The sequence below is a fragment of the Marmota flaviventris genome, chromosome 14 (assembly GCF_047511675.1).
Source record: "Marmota flaviventris isolate mMarFla1 chromosome 14, mMarFla1.hap1, whole genome shotgun sequence".
NCBI lineage: Eukaryota > Metazoa > Chordata > Mammalia > Rodentia > Sciuridae > Marmota > Marmota flaviventris.
In genome coordinates, this window is record NC_092511.1 from 232,808 (window position 1) to 258,745 (window position 25,938).

The 25,938-nt window shown below is 49.6% G+C and overlaps 1 protein-coding gene across 1 annotated transcript; it reads right to left on the reverse strand.

The window, feature by feature from the left end:
- Window positions 1–1,192: 1,192 nt before the first annotated feature.
- On the reverse strand, window positions 1,193–5,701 carry Alkal2 (ALK and LTK ligand 2). Its single transcript, XM_027937765.1, has 4 exons — window positions 5,443–5,701; window positions 4,039–4,092; window positions 3,872–3,952; window positions 1,193–1,257 (listed from the first exon to the last, which is right to left on the reverse strand). The coding sequence occupies exons 1-4, from the start codon at window positions 5,699–5,701 to the stop codon at window positions 1,193–1,195; spliced, it is 459 nt and encodes a 152-aa protein (XP_027793566.1).
- Between the last annotated feature and the right edge of the window lie 20,237 nt (window positions 5,702–25,938).

The window sequence follows — 25,938 nt, forward strand, 5'->3', positions numbered from 1 at the left end:
GCTTCAGAACACCTCTACCAAATAGCGAGCCAGGGAACCTCTGCAACCCTCTGCACCCACACACCCTGTCCTCAGTGCTGCTCCTCTTTCCAGGGGTACTTGCTCCTGATGGGGATAAGAGGATGTGAAGATGGTGAGGATAGTGCCATGAAGCACCCGGGCACTAGCTCAGCACACAGCAGAATCCAAATCGGCCTCTGCTGCTTTTGCACACTAGGCACGTGTGAAAGCACCACACTCATACACTGCTGAGACGAGCTGGTGCACCATGCTACTTACTACCTACAGTCACCTGCTGCTGGTGCAGGATTAGTGGTGGTCCTGTGGCATCTGTCAGGAAAGTAAAGCTGTACCTCCTAGCCATTGCTGGCTGCCTGGACAATAGCTGATACTATTTGTGACACAGCACACCTTGAGAGGCCAATGTAAAATTAAACTCTTGAGAATTCATTTACGTGTCTGCCACTACAGCTTATGAAAACCATTGATGAGAACAGTTAAAGAGGATGACTATTCTATTGAAGCCTCTTGGTACAAAAAGATTCCCAACCTTTATCAGATACAGCATAAAATTCACATGGACACCTAGTCACATATGGACAGGCCCCTACTTGGGATGGTTTGACTCACGATGTCTTAACTTTACCCTGGTGTAACAACGAGGTACAGATGGTACTTCAGATTTTGATTTCTGATTTTTTCCTGGGCTGATGTGTCCTACAATTTCCTTGTGAGGCAGCAGCAGCCTCTAGCCACATCTTCCAGCCAGCACACTGTCTAGGTTACGCGTACTGCATGTTTGACTGATGATGGATTTGCTGGGACGTAGCCCATTGTAAACTGAGTAGCACTGGTACTCACTTTTCAGTGGCAGTGAGTGAATGAAAGCCTGAAAGGAAATGGGCATGGTTCTTAGTGAGCCCTACCTAGTTCAGGCACACCTCTACACAAAGTCAGCCACCAGCCTGCTCCTTGCTGTTTAAGTTCGGGCTGGACGGCTGAGGGCTGCTTGGACCGCCAGTAGGGGGCACCTGCTCCTCATGGTAGCCTTCTGAGCTATTCCGAGTGTTAAGTTCTCTCAGGAAGGCTAACTCCTCCGCCAAAGGATGAGTGTTCTAACTCTGAGCTCCTCATATCCCAAACCAGATTCTGACCCTCAGGGAGTGGCCAACACAGCTGTGGGGAGCTTACCTTATCCTTCCATGCACATTGGGCTGACGGCCAGCCGAGTGAGAAGCCTGGCACATCTTTTATAGTCTACAGCAAAAATAAACCACAGACCCTTTCAGTTATCTGAACAACACTAAAAGAAACAGTAGATTTTTCAATTTTTGGAAATATATAAACTGATATAGCCATTTTAAAAAATATTTTGAATTTCCTGGAAACGACACAGACTCTGTCATCCACATTCATGGCTTCTAAGTTGTTGCCTTAATAATTTATGGTTCTTCAAGGATGTCAGCATCACAAGCAGATGTCAGAGCTCATGGAAATGCCTGTAGTGTTGCTTACAAGAACACAGAATCTTAGTATGCCCTTGCGTGACTAAACTTTTAGGTCATGTGTAAACTGAGCTGACCATGCTGCAAAAAGTTGTGTGTTAATGTCCTAAAGAAAGTGGGTCACATTAGCGGAACACAGACCCGGATTGGACAGCAAAAAAACCCAATAAGCTAATTTTCCTTTTTTTTTTTTTTTTTTTGAGGAGGAGGGGTGCTGGAGATTGAATTAAATTAGTTTCTGAGTGCAGACTGGTGTTCCCCATTCCTCTATTCCACCAGGTGCTACCTCAGAGAATCCATGGAAAGGTTCTGTGACCACAGCCATAAGGGAATTTCCTCAGGATAAATTCTGTGGAAAGCTACAGTTGTTCATAAATTACTAACACTTCTTTCTCAGAAGCAACAAAACCCAACTTAAAAAGGGAAGTGCTCATACTGAACTAAGAATCTGAATGAATGGGTAAATTGACAATAATAGGTATGCACGGTATGTCAGACAAGGAACTTACTCCACCTCTAAATAAGAGTATACCTTCTAAATATTCAGAGTTCATACTCTTTGTGTTCCAAGCAGGGAAACTATCTACCCACTGGCAGCTGGTCACCTCAAGGATGGTCTAATCGGCAAACTGTAAATACTTCCATTTGTAATTTGTCTAGAGATCCCAGTTGGTGCCCATTATGTTTAATCCAGATGTGTCTAATCTTGCCCCTCAGACCCTAATGCACAGAGCTCATCTAGGGATCTAGTTAAATGTCGATTCCATTCCTTAGGTCTGGGAGGGATTTTGTTCTGCATTCTAGCAGGCTCCCACGGACCACAGAGTAAGAAGGTTCTGAGACCCCTTTCACTTCCAGCATGTCAGGATTCCAGGGATATGCTTTTATGCAGCCTAAAGCAACCTAGAAGTGGTCAACTTAGCTCTCCAGCTCTTTGTAGGCTGAGAAGAGGAGAAGGCAGCCACACATCTAAGTGCACACACATGTTGCCTTCCACCTTTGGGGACTCAGGGTGAACTGTGACTAGGAGTTTTGGTATTTTGCAACCAAATGGAGGTGGCCAACATTGGCATAACATGGCATCCTGGAAAAGACACTGCAGAGAGTGACACACGATACCTGAATCCTGCCTTGCTGACACCTATTGACTGAAAATGAGCAATTTAAAATTGTCTCCATCTGTAAATGAAAGGATTAGCAGTTTCTTTAGGGTCACTTCCACATGTAAAATTCATGGTCCTACTCTTATAAGATAATACTGAACTTAAAATATATGCACATTAAACAATAAAAAGCTTCTTTGGCCCCAGGAAGCATCTGAGTGATTTTGAAACAAAAAGAAAGCAGGGCTGGAGTGGGAATAAAGGTGCTCCAGTCAATGTGCCATGAGCTGAGATGGAGCTGTGTGGTGCTCAAGAAAAGCTCCCTGTGAACCTAGGAACTTTACTTACAGTGAAAGATGCTAGACAAGCTACCAGACTGGCTGAGACCCATAGGTGTGATATGAATGGCCCTAGCAAAGTTCTTGGTGTATGACACAGCTCTTAAACAATGCACATTACCACCAGGGCAGCTATGCTGCCCCACAAGGAAAACAACCTCTTGTGACCTGGCTCTGTTTGGAAGGCAGGATAGATGCCTAGTCTCTGGCAGGCTGCTGGCCTTGGTGGTCTCTGAAAGCAGTCTTCATGGTTTTTCTCCTGTCAGCCTTGAATGAAGTGGAAGTTGTCCCAATTAAAAAATAGCTTTATGAAGAGCACAAAGAGCCACTTTTGGGGAAATAAAATGTTTTGTTATGGCCAAACAGCTGGAAGCATGCCAAGGAGAAAGGAAAGAAGCCCTAGGGGACAGCCATGACTGAGAACTGGACATATGAGAGCAAATGACATTTCTCTGCTAGAAAATAAGGCAGTCTGAAGTGCAGAATTCTGAAACAACTGAAAGATTCTTGGGTGATGAGGTTATCACTAATGTAAAAAAAGATCACAGCACTGGACAAGATCAAGAATGTGACCTGAAGGTTCCAGGCCAACTTAAATGTAAACCCCAGACCTCTGCACAGGCAGCTGGTACTTCAACGACTCATGCTTCACCTGTCTGATTGTCACATTTAAGCAGAACAAATATACACACCACACCAGAATTCATAAACAAAATGAGAAAGTGAATCAAAGCATTCAGCCTACTCCAAGCATGGACTAATTCCAGTGAATTATTAATTCCAGAGACTACGTAAATTTTGTTCAGTGTGGCACTGCCTGATGCAGAGGTTAGCTATCTCTTCCGATCTCTGGGGATGGTGGCCCAACTCTTAGCTAGTGAAGACTCGGCCCCAGTGCATTTCAGAAGGCAGGCCGCTCACTTACATGCCGGGATGGTGCAGTCTCGGGTGTTGTGGTAAAGTCTGTGGAAGTGCTTACTGCACTTAGGACTGAAATAAAGAGGACCTGGAACAGGAAGAAGAAGGCCATGAAGACACAGAGAACAGAGGAGCAGGGAAGGCAGCGGGGCGGGGGGTGGGGGGAGGGCTCACCTGTGAGATGCTTCAGAAACTTGTCCTTCATCCTCAGGTCTCGAGGGACAATTTCTGTAGGGGGAGAAAATGTTACACTGGCTGAAGAAACCATGTTTAATGTGATCCCCAGTTAAAGTCGAGAAACCCACGAATGTGAATTAGCCACAGCATCATGCATGGGAGCCCCCTGGATCCTCACATACAATGGAATGAAGACTACATCAGGGACATGTTTTTCTTCAAATAGTGTTACCTACTCATAAAGTTCCAGTGATATCTGTCTACTCTCTATGACTAGGATAGAAACAGGGGCCACAGAGCTGCAGGATGAAGAAGACTTCTTGTTTCTTAAATGGTTAGCTGCTAGGAACAAATCACTTTTAGACACTTCATTTTAAATCAAATCCCATGACATTCAAAGTGCTAGAAAGAAAACTTGACCCTTCAAACAAAAGCTGAGTGATAGAACATTACATTTTTCTGGACATATATTTAGAAAAAAGGGTTAAATGCCTAAACCACCTGCCAGGAAGGTGTGAATGGAAGGGCACAATGGCCTGGCCTGTAAGACAGCTAAGACTTCCCAGGAGAAGGCTCCCAAGCCAGCTCCACACCCCTGCTCTGCACTGGCACCTGCTTCCAGCACTGTTGCCCTGCCATTCTTTGATGCCAGCCTTTGCTTTCTAACAGTCCTCTGGTCACTCTCTGTCCCCTGATGTGGGTTAGGAACTTTGCTGCGATGTATGTGATGCTGCACTTCGGAAGCATGCTTTGCTCCTTGCACAGGGACAGATGCACTGGAGCCTTCTTCGTGCAAGGGGGAAACTAGTGTCAGTCTTCATTTACTCCTCACCTGAGTCAATCCATATAAACTGACCTTATCATATTTGACCTAATTGTGTCATGAAAGCATTAAAAGCTTGCATGCTTTCCTGGGAAATTCCCTGTGGGGCAGCTGCTCTGAGAAGGCCAATGCATAGGGGAAAGCTCTGGACCATTTCTTCTCAGCTGAAATGCTGTGCTTAGAATACTTCCACTTCCAAAATAACAGACGCCAGTTCGGTGCACATTCCTGACCTAGGCAACAGCTCCACATCTTATAAGCAAACTAGGGGCAATTATCTGCAAGCCTCAGGCACAGAATTCCCATTTCCTTAAAAAAAAAAAAAAAATACCCCTTGGTTTTAAAAAACAATCAACTTGACTTATCTTTTAAAATGTGCTTCTCATTTCCATTTCCAAGTAAATATGAATCGAGTGTGTCAGACATGGAAGCTAGACAGTTGGGAGCAGACCCCAGTTCACACTGCTCCTCTCTGTGCACACTGCCTGCCCAGAGCACTCACTCTGTCCCTCAGATCCACACAGCCAGGACCCTCTCCTCTCTCTGCTCCCTAGGGTCCACACTGGCGGGACACTTACCCACTCTCTGCTCCTCTGAGTCTGTCCCATAGTCTGAGGCCTCCCTGCGGCCCAGGGCAAAGTCCGGTTCGCTGAGGACCTGCAGCCTCTTGGACTCCCCAGAGTGGTATTTCTTCAGCTCCTGGACCAGCTCCACCAGGAGCCGCAGCAACGTCTGCCGGTCCGTGGGTCCCTGGGGCTGCACGCGTCCCCGGCCGGGCCCTGCTGCGCCCAGCACCAGCAGCAGCCCCAGGAGCAGGGGCCGCCCGGGCGCGCGCATCGTCCCGGGTCGTAGGGCTGTGGGGCCGCGAGGACCGAGGGAGAGCGTGGGAGGTGGGCTCTGTAGATCACCGGGACCGGTGCCGGGGGCGAGCGCGGTGACACCGGCGCCTCGGGGCCGCGCGCCCTCAACTTTCCCCGCACGCGGTGTCCGCCAGGGCCCGGCGTCCACACAACTTTCTTCAGCCTCCGGGCGCCTCGCCACCTCCGCGAGGAAGCCGCCGCCCGCAGCGGCAGCCCGGCCTCGGGTCCGCCGGCGTCCCACGCCACAGGGACCAAGCCCGGGCGCCCTCAGCCACGCGAGGCCCGGCCCGCACCTGCCCGCGTCGCCCGCCACCACCTGCGCCCGGCTGTGTGCCCTGCGCCCAGCGTCCGCCCGCGTCGTGGGCGTCCGTCCCGCGTCCACCCGCGTCGTCCGCCCGGCCGCGACGCTACTCCATGGCCCGCGGCGCCCGAGCGCAGGGGACGCGAACCGCCGCTCCGAGGGGATCGCGGTCGCCGGGTGCCCGCGCCGAGCCCTTCGGCTGGCGCGCTTCTTATCCCCCCGGCCGCCGACGTCAGGCGGGTCCCCAGGGCCGGAGCGCGGCTTTCATCAGGGCCGCGAGCGCTCCCAGCCGGCGCGGGTATTCGTCAGACCCCCCCGGCCCGCTCGCCCCCGCCCCCGCCCCTCCCCCGCGTCTCCCCGCCCCTTCCTCCCCGTCTCCGCGCGCGTCCTCTCCTCTGCGCTCCCTCGCTCCCGCCTCCTTGTCCCCTCTCCCGCAGTCTGTTTCCCCGTTCCTGTCACTCGTGACAGGATGGGAAGAAACGCCTTTACCAGGAACTCGGATCTGTTTTTGTCTAAATGCAGATCTGGGCCATTGAAAAAGGAGATGCTGACTGCCTCGCTGTGTAATAAGTCAATTAGCGTCTGTCCGGTTTGAAGGAATCTGCTGGCGAGGCCAGAGCCGCTTTCGGGACCCGAGCTGTCTTCACCGCCCGAGTCGGGTCCCCGGGCTGAAGAAGGCGACGCTCGGGTCCCCGTGGGCCGCCCTGAACGGCAGGACCCCGCGCCCTTCCCGGGCCTCGGAGCGGGGCCCTCCACCTGCGCCCCGAATCTGGACCCTCGGCCGCGGGTCGTTTGCTCATGGGCACTTCCTCCCGGGCTTCGTCTTTAAGAAAGTTTGATTCTTTGGATGTAGCCAAGCACTTTTGTGAGGGTTCGGTTCCATAGTTTACTTGATTTTTTTTTTTTCTTGTAAAATGTATTATCAATCAATTGCGCACTTTCCCATTTTATTGGTGCTTTCTGGGCAAGAGCTGGATGTCTTCCAAGTCGGCGATCTGATCTGATTGGGAAAGGTGTTCTAACACAGTCCCAGAAAGGGAGAGAGTGGGCGAGGATTAAAAGCCTCCACCATTAACCGGCAGCTGCACGGGCGGTGGCACCGAGATGCCGCCAAGGTGCAGGTGCGCTCGCGCGCGCAGACCCGCGCCTCCACCGGAGGCTAAAGTCACTGTCCCCCAGCGATCGCGGAGAGTGGCTCAGTTCTGTCTATCGTCAGCGTGCTCTCTTCCCTAGGTCTGTTGGGGGAGAAAAAATGTGTGTCAGGGTAGAGGTGGGGTAGAGGTGGGAGATACTAAAGCGGGACCCTTGGGCATGTCTATATCTGCTCTCTAAAAACAAATGGTTTGACTTCCCAGGAAGGCTCTTGTTTTGTTTTGGGTTTGCAAGCAAAATTACTAACATGCTAACGTTTCTGCTGAAATACACTCAGGAAAAAGTAAAGTTTCATGTCAAATATATTAGGCACATGAAATGAGATATTTTTCCTTTCTCCCTTTCCCCTTTTCATGAATAGGGAGAAATTTAAGTTCTCTAAGTTCCTCTAGCAAGAGCGACGCCTGCCGCCCAATGCTTTCTGGTACTGGCTGGGTGAGCGGTCAGGGTAGCCTGGCGGCTTCAGGGTGTGCACACAGCTGGTGAGCAAGGTAGTGGGAGCTGATGAAGCTTCTGTCTGTCGTTGCTGCTGTTGCTCCAGCCTAAGCATGTGTTATTTTAGACTTACCTAAATAGTATTTTTAAATATAAGCATTTCACAGAATGAAAAACTACACTTTTATAAAGGACATCAGTGGGATCTACTTCCCACAAATACTACTAACAAGGAAGTTTCGACAAGCGTTACCCTTCTTCTTTTGCATTTTTTAATGGGACAAGTGGATTCCTTGAATGGCTGCTTCCTGCTGCCCACTGTGTGGATGCTGCTTCAGCCTCACTCACTAACTAGATACCTACACAGCACAGAGCCAGCACCTGGTTGGAATTTGAATCCATGAAACCTGACAGTTAAGGATTAGAAACTCCAGGTGTTCTTTCATTCACTTGTGTCAAGTTCTGTGTTAAAGTCACTCCCAGTGCCGCTCATGTTATATACACAGATTTATAGAGTTTAAATAGAAGACTATACTGGTTTACTAGTCTTTCCTAGACTTTTCAATTTGCAGTGTTGCTGGGATGAACTCTGTGAAGTTCTCCAGCTTCCAGAAATATGTGTCTTGTGCTCAATGTAAGCGCAGTCTGATCTGCTGAACTCCCTGCTTTGGGGCCTGAGAAGGCAGGTATGTACCAGCTCACGGAGACAGGAAGTTGTGTCATAAGTCACTCGGTCTCTCCACTTCTTTTTGTGTAAAACAGGGAGGCTGGAGTTGTCCCTAGTGTAAAACTACACGATCTTCTGATTGTTACAAAAATATGTGAAAAAATGCAGTGTTTCCTACAAAAATCTCAAGGTAATTCACTTGAAGTCATCATTATGAGCTTATCCATCTACTTTCAGGCACGAAGAGGTAATGCATTTATATTGAATAATGTAATTCTCTCCTTTAGTAACTGAACAAATGTCTACTGTCAAGGATCCAAAAAGCTGGAAAATTAGCAACAAACTGTTTTGAAATTATTGGAAAAAATTGTTTGCTGGAATTGAGTTAGTTGTTGTGAGCACCTCAACCTTTATTCAAGATGTTCGGCTCATGAGAGGAGCATCATTTGCTCAGTTTTAAGCAGTGTAAGGAAAGCTGCAGCACCCCAGCCACAATCATTCTTGTCTTGTCAAAGAGGTATTAATTTAATTTTAGATGAATATTAACTCTCTACAAAGACTTCTGACAAAGGTATGCATTAACAGGTTTTAAACTATTATATCACTCATTTAACAACCTAATATCTCATTAGAAAGAAAACAATCACCTTTCATAAAAGATAGTCTCATGTGCTATAATGAATATTGCTTCATGTTTAGCCTTTACCAGTCAGTAGCTATCAGTCTGCTAGGAATGACCAAAGCTTTTAGGAAGCCAAGATTGCTCATAGGACCGTCTCCCTGAGAAGGTGCAGGAGCACAGCCTCACAAGTAGCAGCTTTGCCTGTGTCCATGAGGGGCCTCCTGCCTGATTCTTTCCCTCCTATGCTAAGGACACCCAGGTCATGGGCCTCTCACATTCTTTGGTTTAACTTTTGCAACACCACATGATGTAGCTCAGAAGAGGCATGAGTTACACATTTTGCAGAAAGGGTTGGAATACCAGTCAGCATGATGGACTTTATTCAGATTTTTCCACCTGTAGCAGAGATGAAGAGGACTTTCACATGGGAAAGGCCTGAGGACATGTGGACTTCTGTTTAAGTTAGAAGTTCCAGCTACAGAAGTCTTGAGACGTTGGTGCTTTGGACTTTTGGAAGTCCCAGTCTGGCATGTTTCTGTTTGTTATTGATACCAGGGATTGAACCCAGGGGTTCTTGACCACCTCAGCTACATCTCCAGCTTTTTAATTTTTTTTTAAATTTGAAGACAGGGTCTCACTAAATTTTTGAGGCTGGCCTCAAACTTGCTATCCCCATGCCTCAGGCTCCCAAGCCACTGGAATTATAGGTATGAGCCCCCACTCCTGACCCTGGCATGTCTTGATGACACAGTGAGAATAAATTTGAACGTGCACACCCATTCTCAATAGTTAAAAAAAAAAAAAAAAGACCCTCCCCACTTAGTAAAAGGGCTGTCAACTGCCAAACTGGTTCATGGGAATATCTGAACAAAGTAGAGTCTTCATGTAGGCAGGTGTGACCCGCAAATACTGCATTCCTTATGTTTCTGCAGGAGATGAAATGACAGAAACTGAGGCCCAGGTATGGCTCTGCCCTTTGGCCTGGCTATCTCAATTCAGGGTCCTCCCTTTCTAGGACCTGGACATGGGCCTGATTGGAAGTGAGGAGGACTGAGAGGAGTTTGGGGAGAGGGGCAGGCATGACATCTAAGCCCCTCTGGCTGGCTTTGCTCACTGCCTGTGCTTGCCTCATTGGGTTTGCATTCCTGGCATCTCCAACTTCCTGAGGTCCAATTACACTCTCACAGCTCCACATACCACCCTCGCAGGGACTGATTGCAGGCTGACCCTGCTGTACACTCTCTGGCTCCTAGGTTTCCCTGTGAGATCTTGTGGAAGCTTCCATGGCCTCAGAACTCTGGCATTCTGCACATCTGCAAACCAAGCATCAAGTGGATGGTGCCAAGGTCTTCAGCCAGGTGGGCTGGACCTGGGCCCACTCAGGACAGTGCAGCTGTCCTCAAGTGCCTGTATGGCAGCACATGGGGAAGCCAGATTCCTAGGCACATGTTTTTGTAGGGGCAGCAAACTCTGGGCTCTCTTCTCAAAAGACTCTGTCCTGGAAATAATTCTGCATTTTTACGTCTCTGAGCTGTGGTGGTGGGGTCTGGCCTCCTCCTGAGATGCACTTGAGGCATCTTTCCTCTTGTCCTGGTGCAAAGCACTTGGCCTGTTGTTCTTGGCAGTGATGACGAACCCTCCTTTGGCCATACCTGTAAAACTCCTTTTCTCCCCAGACTGTGTTTTTTTTCCCCGAATCTTTCTGCTCTGCTCTTCTTTCTATCATTGTAAATTTGGCTAAAAGTAGCCAGTAATACCCATGCCACAGTCCAAGTGCTGTGCTGCCCTAAAATATCCTCTGTCAGACAAACTAATTCATAACCTTTAAGCCTGACCTCCCACAAAGTCCCAGGTCAGAGAAAAAATGCAACCAGATTCTTTGCCAAGGCCTAACAAGGGTGGCCTCTAGTCCAGTCTCCAATTTCCTTTCCATCAGAAACCTTGGCAGTATCACCTTTGCTGTCCACATGGCTACTGGTACTGGTCTTCAAAGATTCCACCAGATCGGCTTGTTAGGCTCCACTATGGCATTCCCAAGTTTTCCCGGATTCCAAAGGCCTGTCCACATCAGAGCTGCAGGCGCAGCAACCACCCACTTCTTGGTACCAATTTTCTAGGCATCCTTTAACTCAGTCAAGCTGATGCCAAAATCAGTCATCACAGAAACCTATGCTGTGAAAACCAGTGTTTAGAAATATAAGGAGAATGTGGACATCTCTTTAGAAGGATCTTATCATTCAGGAAGGATCTGTCAATCTACTGTCAGTCACATGATGATGCCTTCCTGGAGCTATCTTGGAAGACCTGACAGAAAGGAGCATTTGAAATGCCCTAGATGATGGGTAGGAATTGCTTATGTTGGTCCAGGTACTGTGCATGCTGGACAGGAGAAGTGAATAGGCAAGCTCCCAAGGGGGACTGGGACCTGGGAGTCCAGCTGCAATGATAGGCTGCGGGGGGCACAGCTGGGCAGCTCTCCAGAGTACAGTGTGGACGAGGGGAGAAGCCCAGAGCCACTACTTCCCACCCCTTGCCCCAGCTGGGTGGCATTTCCTCTGGAGCCCCTTTCTGCACATCTGTCAGGGAAACAACATGAGGACCTACTGCTCTTGGGACAATGAACTGGTTTTGTGAACACTGAGATTTGTTAAGTTCATAGTGCAGTGTGCAAAAGTTTTACAAGCCAGCTAATTGGCAGTAACAATGGCCAAGTCTTTTGGTATGTACTGTCTCATGGTATATCTCTCCCTTCCCCTGATGTCATTTCTAACAATGCATCCTGAAAAACAGCATCTTTCAAATCCTATGGGGTGTCTGGGGCATCAGAATCTGTGACGTGCTTGCAGCTGCATTGAAACTATAGTTAGCAAGTGAACTGAAATATCCTGAATTAGTAAGTTTTCATGTGACCAGTCAGCAATCAGGATGGTGACTGAGGGCTCAGATCAGTCAATGGGGACTCAGAACAGTGAGCAAGGGTCAAGGCCAGTGATTGCAGGTCTAGGCCAGTGGGTAAGGGCTCAGAGTAGTGGCCGAGGGTCCAGGCCAGCGACTCAGGGTCCAGGCCAGTGGGTGAAGGCTCAGAGTAGTGGCTCATCCAGAAGGTCACTGATCTCATCATAAGGCTCCACTCCAAAGGCCCTACCTCCTAATACCTTCACATCAGGGATTAAGTTTCAATATGTACATTTGGGGGAGACATAAACATTCAGACCATAGCAGCACCCATCAATAAGGGTAGATTTCTGGTCCTGGTAGAACTCAGGCTTTAAACAGACATGAGACAAAAGCAAGTCTATACCTCCCCTGGAGGGCAAATCCACACCGAGGATCTCACTCCTATATCCCATTGCCAACACTTGAACTCTCAGGTGCTCATGACATTGGTGAGTATTTCTGCCCTCAAATTAGTTGTATGTTAAAGAACACTAGACAGAACATGATGCATGTGTGTGGAGGCTTGGTTATGAAGAAGGAGGAGAGAAAACCGGTGAATAAAGAGTATGGAAGTACAAAAGATTATGGCATGTTTGGAAACTCCAACTTCCAGAGTCCCTTTCTAGAGCAGAGTGTGATGGAGGAAATGAGCGAGAAGAGGCCATTCTAAATGCTATTCTAAGTTCTTTGAACCTTACACATGGTGAGCTTTGAGCAGGGGATTGACATAGTCAGATTTGTTCTTTGGGGCTAGATAAAGAGAAAGGACCAAAAGGACTATGGAAAGTGGCAGTTTTGTCAGTGAGGGATCTTCACCCATCCATCCATTCACCTACTCATCTGTCTATCCTCCACCATCTGTCCATCCATCCACTGTCTACCCATCCATCCATCGATCCATCCATCTGCAATTTACCTATTCATCCATCCACTCATCCGTCATTCACTTACCCATGCATCCATCCTCCATCATTAATCTATCCATTCACCTACCAACCCATCAATTTTCCATAATTCATCCATCCATCCATCTACAATCCACCCATCAATCCATTCACCAACCCATCTATCCATCTTCCACCATCCAACCATTCATCCATGCAATCATTCATCTTCTAAACATCCATCTATCCATTCATTCACCCATTCATCCATCCTCCATTATGCATCCATCCACTCATCATCCATCATCTACCCATCTGATCCTTCTTTCTGTCACTGAACAGAGAAAGTGATACATGAATTGCTGTAGATGTAAGAGGGAGCACAAAACCAGCTGTGGCAATGACATGGAAAGCAGAGAAAAATCTGTGCTTCCTGGGAAGATCATCTGCCTCTGTATCGTTTCACCCTGACAATGGCGTTCCTAGAGATGAACACTTCTTGAAGTTCACTTAAAAGTGTAGTGGGAAAAAGGAATGAAAATTTGAAGTAGTAACTGTTTATAACCACCATAAAGTCAGCCATTCACTCACTCAGGAAATACTAGTCCTGGACCACCGTGGGCAGCATAGTCCCAGTAGGTCAGCCACACTGCAGTGAGCAAACATGGTTCCCATGACTTGGCCTTTCAAATACGGAACTTAAGCCTATTTAGAAAAATAAATAGAAAACTTACTAACAAGAAATGCAACACAAAAGTAAGCTTTATAAAAGCAGAGCTCCCTAATTCAGCTTTGTCTGGATACTGAAGATGACAGTTCCTCAGTCAGGACCTTTCCTGCTACATAAATGGATGGCTGCCCAGGTGGATGGTACTGGGCTTCTCAGAGGGGACCAGTGCTGAGAACCAGGTGTGTTCCCAACTATGCTCAGATGGACAGGCACTGGGATTGGCACAGCTCTGGGCATTGTACGGATCTCTGGACCATGGAAAGACCCCATGTCCACCAGCTCTGTGCCTTGGCCTTCCAGAAGCCATTGCTGCGAGCATGCTCCTTGTTCTCTTCATGTTACCAGTCTTCTGTTGGCTGCTGTCAGGGTTGCAGCGAATCCCCTGAGAGTCTTCGGATGTGCTTGAGTCTGTGATCCATGCACCTCTCTGCCACAGGCTCTAGAAGCTCACATTTTTATGTGGAAGATCCTTTCTTTAATCCATCCTCAGCATGATTCAGACTTTCTTAGACATATTTCTGAGGTTTCTCTTTGTTGCTGTATGCCTGGATTGAGGGTGAGATTCCAGAGGAAGTAACAAGTCAGCTTCTGAATACAGGGAGAAACTTGAGTCAGATCACTCAGCGGGGACAATGGGGTCTGCCCTGCACTTTGGCTGCACCCAAGACCAGTCCCTTCAGCTCCTGTCCTCATGTGCCCAGAGGAGATGCACCTATTCCTTGTAGACACAGGGTCTTTTAAAGAGGATTTGATGTTCTTTACAAACTCCAAAGCAGGCAGCATTATTCTGCATGCTGTTCATGACTTTGAACGAATGCACCTGGCCTTCCTCTCTGTGCTGCGTTTTGGGCACTGTTCCTAGATGGCAGTCTTGAAGTGAGAGAGAGACCTGCCCCAAGGGCTGAAGGTGCCCCGCTTCAAGTCAGTGGTGCTGTGCAGTGAGTGGCTGTGTCTGTGGTGTCCAGTGGGTAGGGCCCGCTTTTCCCAGGACCAGGTGGGCTGGGAGCCCTGGCTTCCGCTGCAGTGTGGTCAAAACTCTGCAAAGTGCATCCAGTGTGTTTTGGATCATTCCCCTCCTCATGTGCAGGTTGCAGAGCCACTGTGTTTTTTCATCACAGCTTGAGGTGTCAGTCTCTGATGTTCCTATGGCCTTGTAAGCTTGACTTTCAATTGAACACTGTCTGCACTGACACATGAGGTCATGCCCTGTCATTGGCTGAGCTGAGGGCCCCCTTTAGAGGATCTGTAGGTGTTCAGAAGAGGTCCATTTGGAACCCTCCCTGTTGTCCTGTCTGTGGACAGGTGACCATAGTCACAGGTCATTACCAAGTCCATACTGTGGTTCTTTTCATGGGTCCTTGGGAGCTTGCAGGAGCCTGTCAGCTTGCTTTCTGAACTGAGAGGCTGGGTCTGGGGCTGGCCACAGGCTCCCTCCCCAGCTCCCCTGATTACTGATCAGTGCTGTGAAGCTGAATGTTTTAGGTATATGTCTTGCTGATGTACGGCGTTGTTTTTATTTCAAATGCACTTCAGAAAATCATCAGGCTAGGGATAATAATGGTCGGTTCTAACAGTTCTGTGTTTTAAGTTTGAACAGTATCTTGCACAAGTGAGGTTTGACAGATGGCAATGGGTAATTATTGTTTCCCCATGTAGAAATATTTGAATTTGAGAAGGGATCCAATCTTTAAAAGGGAAATTTTATTGTAAAGTCTGTATCTTTCATAACTATATGCTAAGACCAAATAGCCTTGCACATTTTGATAATTGACCCTTAAATTGTATTTATGTTTCTAAACAACAATGGTGTGCAGGGAAGAAGGTAAGTGCCACCTGCAAGTTTCAGAACCTTGGGGGCTGGCTTTGTTATACAGGCCCTGGCTGGGACCCCAGTAACTGTGATGCTCCTGGGTGTGCAGGTGGGCTGGGGGACACCTGCCCACTCCTGCCCCTGTGCAGGCCTGGTTGGTGAGGTGTTGGCAGTGGGCAGGTGAGAGAAGATATTTTGGCTGAAAGTAGTTGACAGTTCTTCCTGCCTATGATTGTGTGCTTGCCCAGACTTTGATGAATATTCCTAATGACTGATTCCATGTACATACCACAATATGAAAAAATTCCGTTTTTATTGTCAGCAGGTTGAAATCATAGAGTGATAGAAAACAGTGAAAGCAAATTTATGTCAACTTCAAGTCATAGCTTTCATTGGGCCCAGGTTCTCTCTGATATGTACAAGAAGTGAAAGCCTCTACAGCTTTGACTTTTATTTGAACTCTTATGATTAGCAGATTTGTGAAACAACAGTCCTGAATGTGGGGTATGGTGATTACAGCTTCCTCCATTTCTTAAAACGTGTTCAGTATTGAGAAACTGCTATATGTCAATGTCTACTCTACAACATACAAGAACAATCAGATGCAAAATGAGACATGGAGCCTACAACGCTGCTGCCCCACATTCTTAGCAATTCCCTCTGCAGAAGGCACAACTCCCTGCAAGCCATCTTGCTGAGCTGGCCCAAGGGTGTGCTTCTGATTACTTACCTACATATATCCCGAGGATGTTGGTGAAACTTAAGTCGAAATGAATCTTAAATGTGCTAATGAGGTTTGTTATTTGAAGAACCTGTGGGTGATTTATTTTTAAAGCAAATAAGGACTTCATAAGGAAAATCACTAACCATTATTGTTATTTTTTTTTTTTTGGTCAGTCTAAATTTATGTCACTATGTAGAAATGGATTTTTAAAATAATATGTGAATGCTTTAGAATTATTTTGATTATTTCTGTCCGTTTATTTTACCATAATTATTTTAATATTAAATTTAAGACTTTCTGGCTGCAGAGAACAGAGGTGCTGTGGAAGTGGCTTCTCCGGGCCTCAGTGGCACCAGGCCCTGAGCTTGAGGACAGCTGGGGAGCACACGTCACCCCTTCTGCCATTCAGGAAAAGTGCGTTCCCCTCCTCACTACCATCACCGCTGTCTCTGAGACGGCCTGGGGTCGAGCAGAGACTGCCCCCCACTGTGCAGTTGCCCTCTCCTGGGTGTGTACTTCCCTTCAAGGGCACATGGACACAGTGGTCAGTTCAGGCCAGGAGCTTGCCCAGATCTCGTCCTGTGCCTGTGAGTGCCTAGAGGCCACCAAAGGAGGTGCTGCTGGGATGTGCTCAGGGCTTACAGTGCACCCACTCCACCTCACTCAGAGGATCAGGTCTGCCTCTCGGCAAGTTCGCCGGCACTCGGAGTCCACACAGAAGGTGAGAGGCACTAACTCAGGCCATTGTAAAGAGGCCAGACTGCTTGAAAACCACTGCTTTGTGGGTATGAAGAGAAGAAGCCCTTGTTCCACCACCTTTCCTCTCTCCTCACCCATGTCCAACGCAGCTACTCTTCTGTCTTGCTTCCGGCTGTCCTGTTACCCGTCACAAATCCTCATGCACATTAGATGAAGCCATTGTCCTTGTGCTCTCCATGCCACCAACTCTCACTTTCTGCTTCTGGGATTATGTTCTCCTTCTGAGGGCTGACAATGCACACATCACATCCAAATCCACAAATAAGCCTCCATCTCAGTCAACACAAAGGCTGAAAATGAGCAACTGAGCAGTGACTCAGAAACGGCTCACAATGACACGTGAAGTACACACCGTGGCCAGGTGGCAAGAGCTACTGGGGCCCACACTGGGGGCTACCCCCGCCGCCAGGGCTCTCCAGCAGCAGTGGCATCATATCCACAGAGGGCACTGACTCTTCTCGACTGCAGACTTGATGGTGCCCATCCCGGTTCCTCCTCCACCAGGCATGTCGGTCCTGCTGATGGGCAGTCTCAGGCTTGTGGCCTGGAGGAACCACACATGGTCCTCATGGGAGCACTTCCCATGGCCTGAGCCCTGGGCTCTGGACAGGAGGAGCATGTGGGTGGGGCTGTGTGCATGGATGCTAGCTGGTCAGTCAGGGACAGCAACACTCTGCTTGGTCATTGGAATATAATGACTGGGAATGGGCCTAGGAAGCCCCAGGGTGACTGCAACAACCATGGAAGTCCCCTCCACTCCCAGGGAGAGGGCAGTGCAGAAGAGATGACCTCTGGTGGAAAGACAGTTTCTCCATGGCTCTCCAGCAGAGGGAAGGGACACAGCAGCATGCATCCCTCTTTCCACTCAGGAGCTCCCTTGAGGCTGGACACAGGGGCAGAAAGGGAGAGGCCACCAGCCAATCAAGCTGAAGGCAGCAGGCATAGCTAGCTCCTCCTCTTCTCACTCATGGAAACCCAGCCAAGAGCAGGAGCCTTGGCCAGCTTCACACATTCAACGTTCAAGCAAAAGCCACCTGGAAACCATGAAGACAAAAGACAAGAGCTAAGTCCAGGACTCCTGAAGCAGAAAGTAGGGGACTCGAGGACGCATGGCCCTGCTTCAGGGCTGGTTGCCTGCCTCACACGGCTCACCTGAGAGAGGTAGTTCTCCGGTTGGTCAAGCCACAACAAGCAGGTGTCTTGGTACCTATGACCAAACTCACCCCAGTACCTTCCTTTAGCCTGTCAGTGAACCAGCCCGCTGCCCACCAGTGGTGACCCAGGGCTGCCTGCAAGCCTGGCTCTAGGCCCCACCTGTGCAGACGAACTCCTCCATCTCTGTGTTTGTCCGGGAGCAGGGCCTGCTCCATCTTACAGGCAGTGGGACGCTTTCCTGCTTAATAGTGTCTGTGTGAAAGTCTTCATTGCTTCTCTTGCTGTCCTGTTAGGTGACGTGATCAGGACTGCTGCTCTGGGGCTGAGCTAGGGTCTGGGCTAGTGGCCAAGCCTTGGCAGGAGTCTCAGCAGTCTGGCATGAGGTGCTGACCTCACCTCATCCAGGAGACTGCTTTCAGCCAACAGGGCCTGCCTGTGGCCACACTTGGGGAAATGATGAGTTTCATTGCCTAAACACATGTTTAAAGTACTTACCTGTTCTCAGTCCTCAGAGAGTTCAAACCCTGAAGTCACAGTGGCAGAGCTGAGGCAAAGACTGGCTCTGGAGGGCTCTATGCTCCCACCTCCCTTCTGGTTTCTCGTGCACACAGCGTGTGGGGTGCCTACTTTATAAGGAGGGCAGAGGCAGATGGCTACAGGGGTGACCTCCTTTGAAACAGGTCAGGGGTGGGGACCAGAGGAGAGCTGATGCATCTGAGGAAACACCCTGGGTGCTGATGGACATGCGATGTGGTGAGTTTGCAGATCATGGCAACACATATGTACTCTCTTAAATGTATTGCATATTCTCTGTCAGTTTGTTTCTTAACCCAGTTTGTGCCAATGCTTCTGTCCAATAAGAATCAGACTTCCTGAGGGAGGAAACGCACTACAGGTGAGAGCTGTGTCACAGATTGTCAGAATACTTTGACTCAGCAAGTACACAGAGCTGGTGCTCCAAAAGGCCCTAGCTTGCTGGCGTTGCTATGGCAACCACCCCACCCACTCATGCTACTGTTAAGGGAAATTCTGTTCCAGCTGGAATCTGGCCGCTCTGCTGACCAGGAGGCTTTGCTCTGTGCACTCTGTAGCCAGCCCTGCTTTCTGCTCCATATTTCCCCTTCTGGTTCTGCCCCCTGGTTTCACTGCATCTACAGTTATTTGTTGTGCTGTGTCAATGGCTAACTTTGCCAAGGAGCATCTGAGAGAGCACAGAACGTCTCTTATATTCCATGGAATGATACCCGGAGCATAGAGAACATGCTGCAGCTAGAGGGCCACATCACTGGCTTTCCACAGGACAGGTCAGGTGCCCACTTCTCCTTCGGGGTTGGGAAACCATCCCTGGAAGCCTGCTTCTCCCCTTCCCCACTCCGGAACAGATGGGTGCAGACAGTTCCAATCTTCTCCAGCCCTCTCTCTTCCCAGCCTACATCTCATACTTTTTAACAGAGCAAAACTCACCTATCTTGCCTGAGGATTTCTGCTCAATGTTCTTTGCTCATCCAGAGATGGGTGCTTCTGCTCAGTGAGCTCACTGGGAGCCTGATGGGAGGCCAGTGATGCGTGAGGCTGGCCACTTAGCTGAGGAGCACACCTCTGTGATGTATGGAGTCTCCCTCCTCCAGAGGCTGACCATCTCTTTTAAAATAGTAAAATGGAAGCACATCAACTACTCTAAAACTGCCTTGCTGTCCTCTGTGGGCTTGATGTGGGATTGAACCCTTGTAGGTCACTTCTCAGGGGCCAGGACAGGGCATCTGAAGGCATTATGCTCCCAGGAACACATGAGCCCCCACAAAGATAAGGAGAGAATGATAGCTTTCCCTAAAGTGACTCAGAAAGAGCCAATGCTAGTCTTCAGGATGATGCAGAAGACGCATGGCAGCACCAAGGTCAGCTCAAGCAGGAGAGACGTCAGACCCCTACCAGACGTTCAGAGTCCCACCTAGCCAAGCCCCCCGTTGAGTCTGCAGGACTCTTGGGACTGCATGAGTGTGTTTGCCTCTGCTAAGGTGGGCACACCCTGATGTGTGCAGGCTGGGAGGAATGTGGGGATGCACAGCAGGTAGAATCTCCTTGCAAGGGAAGATTTTGCTGGTGCAGGGGCAGCTCCCTCCAAATCGCTACCTGTGTTGTGCTGGAGGTGCTGCTTGGGTTTCTCACTTGTTCCTAAGTTCATTCACTTAATACTCACTTGGTGTTTCCCCCTTGGGTGTAATGGAAAGGATGTTCATGAAGTGAGGAGAAGAGAAAGAAGGAACAACAATTTGTTATTATTTTCTTGCACATAAAAATGAGGACATCCAGTAATTTCTATAGTGAATCTTATGAATTTCTGCAATAAGAGGCTCATGCAGGGGTGACCTGCATGATAGTGGCTTCTGGGCAGTACTGCCCCACTCAGCACCCAGGGCAGGCACCTGGGTGTTGGTCCGTGCAGAGCATAGTCAGTACCCGCATGATGCTCCATAGGGTTGTGCTGCTGGGTTGGCAGGGTGCAGCAGGCCTGGGTGCATGCTGAGCTGCCTCTGGTGAGCTTCACATCAAAGCCAACAGCTTCCTTGCCACCATGAGCATCATGAGACCTGGGAAGACTTGGCCTCAGCAAACTTCTCTGATAGCTGAAGGATTACACCTAGCAGACATCAACAGGGGTTCATGAGTCAGTGAATCAGTGCCTCGCTGTCCATCCAGAGTGCAGACTGCAAGCAGGTCCTGGGGAAAAGACCAGAACTGCTCGCTCAGGGGTGCAGGCTCCACCCACAGAGAAAACTGCTGGACAGGGGGCAATGGTCCTCCCAAAGGCCAGTCAGATGGAAACAGCTGCTGTTCCCAGGAGCAAGGTTTTTCATGGGGCCACCAGCAAGTTCAAAAGGACTCTTACATCTGCAGGAAGGACCAGACAGCATTGCTCATACTAACAAAACTAACATCTGCAGGAAGGACCAGACAGCGTTGCTCATATTAATGGTGTACCAGGCTTAGCACCAGTACCTGGGCGTGTGCCCGTAATATTATCTAGTAGAGCTCAAATGAAATTTTTTATTTACCAGTAAAGAAGTATTACAGGACAGCAATGGGGGGTGGGTCCCTTCCTTCTGCCTCACCTGGGTCTGAGAGTGTCATAGGACATGTGGGTGGACTGAAAAAGTCGTGGCTGCTCCTAACCCATTCATCAGGGTCAGCATGGCTGGAACCATTGAAGAAAGCTTGGTTTAAATACCCGAATGAGGAGAATGCATGCTCAGCTGAGTCAAATCAGGCAAGAACGCACTGGGAAACCAGGGTTCCTCAGCAGGGGCTCTTTACGGGTCATGCTGGACACAGGCTGGCCTTTGCCCCCAGACAGCACCTGCACTGTGGCCCCTGCTCTTACCGTGAAATCAGGGATCCCTCAGGCTCCTGTGTGTCCCACACACATTCGGGAGTGTGGTGACCGTGACTCTCTGCTCACCTGAGAAAGTGCTTGTGCCCTGTGGTCAGAGCTGTGGCCCCGGAGACAGTCCAGGATGGAGTCTCGTAAGTGTGTTCACTGTGACAGAACAAAGCCAAAGCCCTTTCCTGCTGGCGGTGGCAGGGTTCTGTGGCAGCTCAGACACACATCTCTGGGCCCCCACCTGTGCTGGCCAGGCCACCTGATGTCTGCCTAAGGGACTGAAGGAACAGGCAGGAAGTGGGAGTGCTCTGGCCACTCCCGTGTGCTCAAGGTTCAAGCTCCTGCAGTCCCTGCTGTGTCTGTTGTTGATGACCCGCCCCCACCCCACCTAGACTCTCAGCAGCCTCCGACGTCTCCACTGAGTTGTGGTCCTAAGTGAGAACTGCTGTGAAGAGGCCGCTGAGCCAGAGGGAGGCCACCCCACAGCCTCCTCAGCGCCTCAGGAGGCTTGACTGTCATTGGCAAAAAGTTTTCCTGTTTTTGTGAAGCAATGTTTTTGGCGTGTTACCCTCTAAGATTCAAGTTTCTCACTGCCCCACAACTTGCTGGCTTTGTTTCGCAGAGGTGAACCTTCAAGCTTGCTGATGCAAAACTTAGATCCAAATCAAGGTTGTAATAGTGATAAGAAGATGAAAAAAGACTGAGAAACCTGATTTAAGTTGCCTTCAGAGCAGAGCAACAGCCAAAATCTGTAGGATCTGGAGTCAGCCAAAAGGCGGAGGCTGTTTCTGGAAGCAGGAATGACCACCTCTGGCTCCTGCCCACCTGTAGAAGGCGAGCTAGCAGCTATACCACAGAGCCGGGGCTCGTGTGCTGCTCAACATGCCCCAAGTGTAAATCACAGCTAGTGTCTGTGGCGATGGAGGGGACGGGCTGCTGAGGATCTGGCTCCCTTATATGTCCATGTTTAATGAACGCTGATTAGACAAGCCTCATGCCACAGCATTCTGCTCATAATGCAAGACATCTGTCGAGCATGTACAAGGGCCAGGAAGCCTGCGGCTCATAGGAGTTTTCTTTCCTCGGCACCAAAGCATTAGAACAAGCCTCTGGGCCCTCATGTCCAAAGGGAAACTTGTATTTTTCATGGAGAAGGATGTTCTTAGCTTTCATTCTTCCTCCCTGCTCGTGTTCCTTCTTCTGGTACCCAAATAAAGGCAGAATCCGTGATCAGCTTTGCATGGCAGCCTCTTGGCCACTGGCTTGGCCTCTGGCCAAATCACTTATGCACCACCAGCACTAGAGTTTTTCATCTTCTGTGGTGGCTTAGCAAGTGACAGGGAAAGCACCAGATATAAACAGCGGCACCAGGGCCTTGGGCGGGCTGGAGCGAGGCCAGCACCCCACCCCCACCACTGCTTGACATGATGGACCCTGCTCTGTGGGGCCTTCGCCCTCCCTCTGCCCTGGACACATGCAGCTCATGAGAGGGCGAGTAAAACATGGGCGGCACTCTGCCTGGGACCTGGCACCCAGGACCCTGGCAAGGTAGTTTGCAGAGGGCCCTGGGTTGGGCTGAGCTTTAGTCAAAGGCAGAGGAGGCAGTTCCCCCACCAGGTTCAGAAGCTCCCCCCCAGTCAATGAAGGAGGAGAGCACAGGGGGAAACTCAACACTTTGCATTGGTGAGGCCAGGGCACAGTATCCAGGATGATCCTGTGGGACTTATGAATCAGCTGGGAAGCTGACTCGGCTCTGTGGCTTCTTGGGAGGTGCACCAGGGGCTGCTGGGAGGTGTGCCACACTGCTTTGCACCTTCTGAATCCCATCCATGGGACTCTAAAAAGTTCTACTTATTTATTTACTAATAAAAGAAAGAAGAAAGATTTGCAAACTCTGGGATAACAGGAACCCCAACTCTTTTTCATGAATGGGTGTTTACAGTGTATAATCATACAAAATGAGGACACAGGAACGGAAACCAGTTCCCAGTTCCTGTCTCTGTGCTTAGCCAGGGGTGCTGCATCTGTGTCCTGGGCCACAGGGTCTCTGTGTCATTGAATGGTGTAGAGCTGAGCCTACCCTCCTGATCCCTCTCTTCAGCTCCAGTGCTTTCACAGTGAGGTTCCACACTGAGGTTCTTGCTTTGGTCACAGCCAAACTTAGCCCACTGGTCACATGTGCAAGAATGAATTCCACCTGCTTTTGTAGGCACCGTCTCAGAAAAGGATCTGGGAAGGGGTGCTATGGAAGTCACCATTTTTTGGAAGGTCAGACTATGTGAGGTCAAGTTGCAATGGACAGTTGAGACTGTGCCTCTCCTAAATGATACCCTCTCTTAAATCTCTCCTTGTGGAAGACTGCACATTGCTAAGAAAGGCTGGGGAAGGGCCAAACGTGACTATGAGGAGGAAGGAGAGGGAGACTGTATGAAAGATAAAACACTTGCATGTCTAAGCCCTGAGATCAGATTCTCCTCCAATCTCCTGGAAGAATATAGGCAGAATGCTCTGTCCTGCAGTGCAGATGTGAGCATTGCCTCACACCCAGCAGCAGACTTGTCTGTAGCAGCTACCCACTGAGCCCTTATGGATGGTGATCGGCCTTGCGTGTCCTCACAGCTCTGGCTGCCAGCCCATTACTAGACACACAGCTTATAGATCCTGGGTAATTTACTGCTAGGCACCTCTTTGAGGCTCCACGCAACCTGGGAATTACATGGAGTGGCAGTTTCAGGCCAGGATGTGGGTGGTGAAGCACATACATGAGGCAGAACCACTTTTTATAGAGAATCTTTAAATAAATAAGGTGAAAAAGAAAAGTGTCATTCAATTGACACATGCCAGTACGTGTTCCACTGATTTGGGGAAAGTGCTCTGACCATGGAGATGCCTGACCCATTTGTGTGGTTGGGGTGGGTTTGGCTTACTGCAGTCACAGAAGTGGTGCAGTGAAATTGTGGAGAAAGCCTGGTTTTCCAGTGGCCAGGTGGGGCCTCGAGTTTTACATCTGTGGAGTGGAAAAGTGCACAGTTCCTACTGGCCTTGCGAACCACAGGGAAAGTCCATGATGGGGTAGCCTCATTCTCACACTTCTCGCTTCTGAGGTCCGGCCCAATAGAGGTGATTTTTATGTCCCACATAGAATAAAGCCAGGGATGGCAAAGGATGTTCTTGGAAGGATGGGGTGGGAGAGGCTGCAGGATGACAGAGGTTGCCAGGGACGCAGCCTCATATGCTCACCAGTCCCAGTGTCCTCATCCCTGAGAGGGCAAAGTGTGGACGAAGTTACAAATGCGAAGGGCTCACCAAGGAGTCTGGAGATGTGTCTGCCTCCAACTCAACCCAGCCTGGCACTACTCGTCCAGGCTGAAAACTATGTCAGAAAGGAAACTGTAAGATGTACCGAGCACCTAAGATAATGCTGATTTTTCGATACTGCAATGATGGTTTTGGGTCTGAGTGATGAGATCATTATGAAGCTGCCCATCATCATCGTGCAGCGAGCAAGGAGTGGTGGTGTAGGAAGCAGCCTGTGAACACAGGCCACCACCAAGACCATCCCCAAAGCTGCACAGCACACAGCCAGGTGTGGTTCTCACGCTCCGCAACTTTTGCAGCTGGGCACTTGGGGAGAGCTTACAGGCCCCTGGTGCCCCAGCATGGTGGGAGTCCCAGGGGACTCTGCAGGGGAGGAATCTGGCCTCAGGACTTGTGGAAGCACAGGTGTTGCCTGCACGGACTCCTATCAGTAGAGCTGGCAGGAAGGAGCCTCTGAATCCAGAGCTTAGTGGGGGTTGTATAAAGTAGGTGTGGTGCCATCCTTGGGGTTCCCCAGGGCCCATGTTTGGTCTGTGAATTCTCTCTGGCTCTTAAAAGGAAGGGGAGAAGAGAGATGTGTTGAGAGCAGAGTGAGCAACACACTGAGGAGGTGCAGATGGCAGAACGGTGCCTGCTCCGCTGAGACCAGAGCATGTGCTGGGTGACACTCTCGCCTAGTGAGTCTTGGTGTGCCTGTGTGTATTTATCAGCCGGGTGTGGTTCTCAAGCTCTGCAACTTTTACAGCTTGGAACTTGGTACCTAGAGCAAGCTTCTAAAAGTGATAAAAACAGACTCCACTTCTCAGGAAGACTGTGACACCTGCGTCCTGCCTGTGAGCCTGCAGATTCCACAGGGTAACACCACCGTGAGAACCCCCTGAAAAATCTGGGGTGCTTGGGTGTCTACAGGGTGTTTGTGGAAGTCTCATTCTGGTCGCCCACCCGACTGGAGTCACAGGGTCACACCCAGAGGCCAATGTGAGCAGGGAAGTGGGGGAGAGAGCTCTGTGCAGAGCTGGCTGGCAGGCAGGGTGCTCCCAGCTCTGAGGACTCCCTCATCAGCTCAATGTCTCCAGATGCACCAAGTCCATGGTTTGCAGATTCAGACTTAGAAGCCAGAAATGTTATTTTTCACAAACTTGGGGTGCCTTTGGCTGAAGCTGGGACCCTCATTGTTCCTGAGAGAGCCAAGAGAAACAGGGTGTGTCCCAAAAGAGGGTGGTGTGTGGGCTGGGGCATGGCTAGCCACCTCTGCAGGTCTGCTTGAGTCCTCGTCGAGGTGCGGCTCAGAAGGGTCCTGGGGCCCAGTGTCAGCTCTCATGACTCCAGAGCCAACCACGT